Here is a 7,486-nt window from a genome sequence, read left to right on the forward strand (position 1 = left end):
TTTGTATCCCTCATTCACTCAAGTGTTTCCTTTATTTTGGCAGTTGCCTCTATATGCACATTTATTTTATATAATTCACTACTGTCATATGAGAAAGGGAAGACGGACACCTTCTGGAATTTTGGAAAGCACAGGACATGCTATGGTCTATGATAGAGCAGTGATGAGACTTTTAGCCGGATTGAGGGTGATGGGGTTTGAAATAGTACAGGGATATAACACTTAGGGAATGGGCCAGCTGTGTACAATGTTGGACTTATGAAGTTATTTGATGTCTACCAAAATAACAGTGGATAGAAGGAAAGAACATCTTAGAGTGATAAACTATTGGGAGACTTCAGATTGATATTCTGTCAATACTACCCGTGCAAAGATGTGTCTATCTTTCTTAGACATCGCGCACATTGGGCCGAAAAATATTACAGGCAGGAAATACAGCAGGAATACACATGCTAAGCTAATGAGAATAGAGCAACTTCTAGAAACAAATGTAATTTTACTATTTTTTTAAAGCTTTATTGCTTAATGGATTACAATTACACTTTGAATACAAAAAGTAAATGGCAACAAAATACATTTTCATTAGTTTAACTTGAAATAATATTGAGGCACCAGTCAAAACCTACTGAGCAATGTATCAAGTAACTCTGCTACTCTTAAGCACATTTAAATTGTTATTCTTACAGTAATGATCAATAAGGCTCTTCATAAACACAGCCAGTCAAAGATATGCCCCTCCATAATAGAAATATACAGGACATTGTTGAATGATTTGAGTTGGAGCCTATCAAAATGTCCATATATATTTGAAAGTGTTAGCATATAGATTCCTTTAAGCAATTCCATTTCCAGCGCACTACTTTTGTGCAAACAACCTGCAATTCAGGTCATTGCTGTTTAAGTGAATGTGCAAGAGAAATTCTGTCCAGGTTTCTTCCGACTGCATTCTGAACTAGGACATCTAGATCTGTATATTCTCATTGAGTCAAATCTAGCAACTAAATCAATGACTCTGCTTAATCAATAAATGTTCTGTCCCCCAAAAGTCTGATATGGAAATAACCAGGGGTGAATTAAGAGAACAGTGATCTGCATGTATCAGGGCTGAATAGTGTTCAGTATAAAAGCATCCAGTAGCAGTCGCTGTTACAGTCTGTCATGAAGCAACCGAGTGGCTGAGAGCCATATAGAACCACAGGCTGTAAAATAATGGTATACGTCCCTGTATTACTCTGCATATAAAAGCATTAAAGCAACCGTCAAAAAAAGTTCTAAAATAAAATGCAACATAATAGTCATGATTGGGGAACGTCTGTAACTTCACCTCTCAAATGTCCATCATTGCTTCTTTCTGTTTAACAAAGAGAATGACACAGGATGGCAGACCGGAGGGACCATAATACTGGGGGGGGGGGGGGGGGGGTCGTGTTCATTAGACACTGAACTGAAGAATATGAACTGATACAGGGAAGGGGCTACCCTGGACTTGTCCAATAGGAAATGCTCATTTTGGTTTTGCGTTTGAAAACAATTTGCGACGGTGTGACCTATTAAACATGACCCTGCGGAGTCCATGTTAGTGTTTATGGAGGGTTTCCCCATGTCCCAATACAAACACTAAATCCTCCTTTGTTAACTCTAGCATTATGATTGTTTGTTATGATTGTCTCTAGGTTCATTTTTTCTTCCTCTCCTGAGTACACCTTGGACAGTACCTGGGCGTAAGAAATGAGAGAGAGGAAAAGAGAAAAGAAAGGGTGAGAGATAAATGGTGGTACGTTCAGGGTCTTGATCTCTTCCATGTTATAGGTGAAAAATCCATATTTTCCAATCCTAAATTCTTGATTTCCATCTCTTCCTTGACTTACCATTTCCCTCTGGGTTTTGTCGTCAGCCCCACGCAAGCGAAGTGGAACCACTCAATGGAGCACTGCAATGAGTCCAACACAATACATTCTGCTTAGTATTCCATTAGTGTCGGGAGATACTTTTATAATGCTTTACTGCCCTCTAGTGGGCCAAAAGGAACTAGCCTTTATTTAGGTTTTACTTAATTCATCTTTGATTTAAGTGCCAAAAATTCCAAAGCCATCGCTCATTTCTAAACACTATTTTATAAATCAGACTTTTAGGTAAAAGCACAAATTCATGTCAATGTGGTATTTTTTGTAGGTACATTCTAGTGCCCAGATATCAGGTTAGGATTTGGATCATAGTGAATAGTTGACCCAATCAGGGTTGGGGTTCATTTCAATTCCGTCATCTCAGGACGTGATGTCATTGCTTCTCTCTATGAGAAAAAAAGGGAATTGGAATGTCAGTTTCCTTCCTGAATTGAAAGAACTGACCTCAACTCTGGACCTAGTGCTCATGTACCACTAGATCGTCATTGGCAGAAAGCTGTGGACTCACGTCTGTGTTGTCACAGCCGATCATCTCTCCGTAGGACACTTGGTGACACAGGCAGTAGGTGGGCTCATTGGGGTCCACGGGCATGTCCAGCACGTCCGAGGGGTGGCCGTTCCCAAAGTTCACTGTAGGGGCTGTGAACTCAGGCCTAAGGACAACAAGGGAGGACAATGGGGATGAATACTGAGAGGAAGAGATGTACTGCATCAGAAGCTGCTGCAAGATACGCAGTGAGAGAAGACCAGAACATCACATTTCGGTTAGGTTCAAGGAAGTTAATTGAGTGGAGATGAAAATGAGCTGTCTTGCTTATATCTGGTACAAAGTAGTGACGCACTGATATGACATTTTTGGCCCGATACCGATATTTTCCTTGCCAAAAAAAAACTGATACCGATAACCGATATTTACAATTTTAGCGCCCTTTTAAGCATTCTAGTACAGATACATAGTTCTCACACACACACACAGACGCAGCTGTCTAAGGCACTGCATCTCAGTGCAAGAGGCGTCACTACAGTCTCTGGTTCGAATCCAGGCTGTATCACATCCGGCCGTGATTGGGAGTCGCATAGGGCGGCACACAATTGGCCCAGCGTCGTCCAGGCCGTCATTGTAAATAAGATTTTTTTTTTACTGACTTGCCCAGTTAAATAAAGGTTACACACACACCACACTGACCAAAAAGTTATTTTGTTGGCATTTTCGTACGTAAATGTAAAACAATCATAATCAAAACCTATTTCTTTTTTAAATCTATGTTTCCTTTATTTAACTAGGCAAGTCAGTTAAGAACACATTCTTATTTTCAATGACGGCCTAGGAACAGTGGGTTAACTGCCTTGTTCAGGGGCACAACGACAGATCTTGTCAGCTCGGGGATTCGATATTGCAACCTTTCGGTTACAAGTCCAACGCTCTAACCACTAGGATACCTGCCGCCCCTGTTTTGTTGTTCATTTGTTCAGTCGTTTCATTCTCTACCAGGATTTCTATGGAACGCCGTTTGAGTCTTTGCGGGTCAAAAAAGATATACGTCAAGTGTCAAATAACACCACATAATCTGTTTCAGTAGCTATAGTTAGCTAGCTAACTATATAGCTAGGTGTCATCATCTAAAATAACCCTAATTTATAAGACAGTTCTTATTTGATTAATGGTGTTCGGACCCATCTATGTAAAATTAGCCACAATAGTAGACTTTGCAGTTAGCCTTCAAAAACAAAAGTATGGCATAATTCTACTATTTGTATTCATTTGCATCACTGTCAACGACATACTTTTATTTTGAAGGTAAACCGCAAATTCCACTATTGTGCCTAATCCTTATTGTGGCTAGCTTCACAACACATAACCCGGTCTGGTCGAGCCTCACAAGCCAGATGAAGCTAGCTGGCTGCTTATAATGTTAGCTTTGGGCAACAGGGTTAAGTAGCTGGCTAGCTATTTATTTTCATGGAACTGAAGTTCAATTTCAATAGGTGAACAACAATACTTAGTCACAAGGATTCCTAAATCATTGCTAACAATAATGAAAATGACTGCAGTTTCTACTGGTCATTGTTTTCAGGCTGGTTGTATTGGTGCTAGCTAGGTACCAAGCTAAAGCTAGCTACCCTAGAAGTTGCGGTCGAACAAATAATGCTTTACTACCAACGTGGTATTGTAAACACAACGTTCGTGGCCAGTGTTTGCAGACTTTTTTTGTACAACTTTGACAGTGCTACTGTATCTTTTATGACACGCAAAGACCCTAACGGCGTTCCATAGTATGTATGTCGTGAAGCTAATAGCAGTGACGCTATTACTGTGTAACTTCGGTAGGGCAACACCTGAAAAATAGCGCACTTGGTAGTGTGTACCGGTGCTCGACCAGTCGGCGAAAGCCAACATCAACCACGACAGAGAACGGTTGATTGTCAAGGGCAATGAATTCCATTATCTTGGCTTAAATGGATTTCGCCTTTGAGTTTTCTCACTGAAATGTTGTTACTCTTTCAAATGACCGCTCGATCCACACAGCAGACATTGTGGGCTAGGTTAGGAATGCTGTGTTGCACGTGTAGCGCTACATTTTACGTGGCGTTATTACATAATGTACCTACGTTATATAGGTATGCACGGTAGCTTTGACATCGGTTATTAACATCGGGCCGATACCGATGTTGGCATTTTTAGCTAATATCGTCCGATTCCGATATGTTCACCGATATATCGTGCATCCCTAGTACAAAGCATCAGCCTATGAAATGTATGTTTTAATTGTACATACGCTTGTGTTAGTTTGACTTTCTTCTGTCCGCTTTTGGGGCTGCAGTCGTCGTCTGACTTCACCTTTAACCTTGTGCGAGCCACCTTCTTCTCTTTTGGCCCCCTGAGCTCACCTGAAAAAAGACACAAAACTCTTTAGGCTATGGACACATTTGGAGCTTACCTGGGTTGTGTTTATTAAGCACCAAACAGAAGAAAATAGACTAATAAAATAAATAAGGAGGGACTCCCTGGACTTGTCCAATAAGAATAAGCAAATGTTTGTTTATGCTAAATGTTTTCCATTGCATTCCATAATGAACATGGCCCAATTCACAGCTATCTATAGGGTTGAACGTCAATGAGACAATACTAAATAGTTACATTTGGGTTGAAGGGACAAAATTGAATGAAAATGAGCACAAAGTGTCTGAACAGAACTTACTCTTGATTCCCTTACTGGAGGTTGAGTCATAGTCTGTGCTCTCAATCTTTTTCTCCTTCAGGTCTGCCTCAAAGCGGGCCAGGTCTGTGTCCAGCCTGCGAATGTGTTTGTCCACCTGAGGGGTCACAATGAATAACAGGACACTGACTGAGACATTACATGTAGAAATGACAGACATCTCGACTTGCCTAGGCTAACAGTCGATGCAGGAGGTAGTCAACATTTCCATTTCCAGCTGCATCAAACATGCTAATTGAGAATATAACACATCTTTCACTATGTAAGGCTTACCTGCAACCTGAGGTAACCCTCTCTCCAAAGAGCACCTTTCCTTTCCTCATTACTAGTATGGACCCCAAGCAGCACTTCTATTCCCAGTCTACTGTATCCATCTTAAGGTCCTACTCACCATCTCATAGGTCTGCATGGCCAGTTGGACCTTATCATCTCCAAACTCTTTACACTTGCCATATGACTGCTGGATCTGCCGGAGCAGGGAGAGCTTCTGCTCAGAGGAGAGGGTGTGTGTGTTTGACGTGTACTCACGAGCCAAAGAGTCTATCTGCCCTTTCAGATCTGAGAGAAAGAGATGAATTCATTTATAGTAAATTGTGGGTACAACCATCACATGGGCTACATGCACACTGACTTCTGACTTTAGCCTAGACACTCTGGATAAGTGTTTTCTATTTACCTGTTATGATAACAGCAACAATCATAATATCAGATCTGTGTGAGAGTCTCACCCTCTGTCCGTGTGTCCAGGTCTCTCATAAGAGTGAAATTCCTCTGTAGCTCAAACGGCAGATTTTCTATACCTAGAAAAACAAGGTTGTACAGTATATCACATTATATACCGGTTCCAAATACACCAGTGTCAGTGGGCTGCAACATTGCTAGCTTCTTGTGTGTGTTAGGTAACGTTACTAAAATTGTCAATGCTGGTCTATAAATATGTATAACTGTTATTACGTAAACGTGGGGATACCACTGAATAGAACCCCACGATACAACAAAGTCATTTAGAATCGATCAAGAACGGTACAATTATGCACCACTTTGTTTGCTGGCCATCTAGCTAACTTGGGTTGCAGGCGCGCTAACTTAGCTAACGTAAGTTAGCTTTCTAGCGTGCTCTTTGTCCCTTGCTCTGAGCTTTTTTATGTAGTAACGTTAGCTGAACCAGTAACTGGGCTTCTAGTCTCCTCAAGCCCTGGTACTGGTTCTGGGAGTAGCTATGCGTGCATGTAAAACAGAAATACACCAACAAATTCCATTACACAATATTTTAGTAGGATTCTACATTACTTCATGAATAAAACATGAAAAAGGAAAACTATCTTACTGTCAAGGTAATGTTCTAAATACATTCCCGCCGCCATCTTGAAAATAATAAACAAAGGCTTTTCCGGTTTTCTTCTTCTATGAGGTTTAACGGCGGTTGGCATCCAATTTGCTGCATTACCGCCACCTACTAGACTGGAGTACAACTCCCTTATGATTTGCTTGGAAAATAAAAATGTACTAAATAAATACCCTACCATCTAACACTACACTCACTAATTTCAAAATTATATAAAATAAAATTAACACCACCCTACTCCACTAATTAAATGTATTTATTCCTACCTCATGCCATCACACCCTGTAACTCTTCTGATGTCAAGTCTCGCACACCCAAATACCTCTCTGCAGCTGCCACCACAACCTGAATTTTATGTGACTACCATTCCATCCCTGCAGTACAGTTGATAACCATTGCTGTAAATGCTAAAAATCCAATGTTACTGAAACTTATATCACTCTTTGGCCTATCCCTTGGTACTGGTATATCTCTACTACTCTCACCACTCCTCCCGCTTAACCCATCTTCCTCTACTTTCTTCATTGCCACTGCGTATGACAACTTTCGCACTACTCTAACCCTGGAAACCTCAACCTGCCTCTCTCGCACTGGACACTTCTGATCCCCAGCTTCATGGGCACCCCTACAATGAACACATTCCACTACTTTCCCCAATGCTACACATTCCTTTGTTTCATGCCCTTCTGCACATTTCTCACACCTTGGACCCTCCCTCCTACACACTGCTGTCACACACCCATTAGCTTGACACCTGTAACATCTTAATGTATTCGGCACATACGCTCATACAGGATAACTTATATATCTTAACTTCACTTTGTCAGGCAAAGACTCGAATTCAAAACTCAAAGAACAGACAATGACTCTTCTGTTCCCCACTCTCGCCACCCTGTCTGTGTCACATCAAATGACGAGAATCACATACACCGGGAATCTTTCCCCTCAGCTGGTCAACTTTTTATATTTACTGCTGCCCCAGTTATCACTCCTTTCATTGGTGCCCTTTTCTTGAGAAC

The 7,486-nt window shown here is 41.1% G+C and overlaps 1 protein-coding gene across 4 annotated transcripts; it reads right to left on the bottom strand.

Annotated features, from left to right (window-relative positions):
* Positions 1–491: 491 nt before the first annotated feature.
* Positions 492–6,529, bottom strand: LOC115176191 (inhibitor of growth protein 4). 4 transcript variants are annotated; one of them, XR_003872168.1, is made up of 8 exons: positions 6,450–6,529; positions 5,851–5,922; positions 5,514–5,680; positions 5,105–5,219; positions 4,682–4,793; positions 2,413–2,557; positions 1,869–2,290; positions 492–1,715 (listed from the first exon to the last, which is right to left on the bottom strand). XR_003872168.1 is itself a non-coding variant. In XM_029736064.1 (8 exons), exons 1-8 carry the CDS (start codon positions 6,484–6,486, stop codon positions 1,676–1,678), a joined length of 750 nt encoding a protein of 249 aa, XP_029591924.1. In that variant the 5' UTR covers positions 6,487–6,529; the 3' UTR covers positions 492–1,675. The 4 variants fall into 4 exon arrangements, 3 of the variants coding, with proteins under 3 accessions (XP_029591924.1, XP_029591926.1, XP_029591925.1); XM_029736064.1 differs by having other exon boundaries at positions 1,869–1,930; XM_029736065.1 differs by lacking the exon at positions 492–1,715 and having other exon boundaries at positions 1,907–1,930; positions 2,229–2,290.
* Between the last annotated feature and the right edge of the window lie 957 nt (positions 6,530–7,486).

The sequence above is a fragment of the Salmo trutta genome, chromosome 36 (assembly GCF_901001165.1).
Source record: "Salmo trutta chromosome 36, fSalTru1.1, whole genome shotgun sequence".
NCBI lineage: Eukaryota > Metazoa > Chordata > Actinopteri > Salmoniformes > Salmonidae > Salmo > Salmo trutta.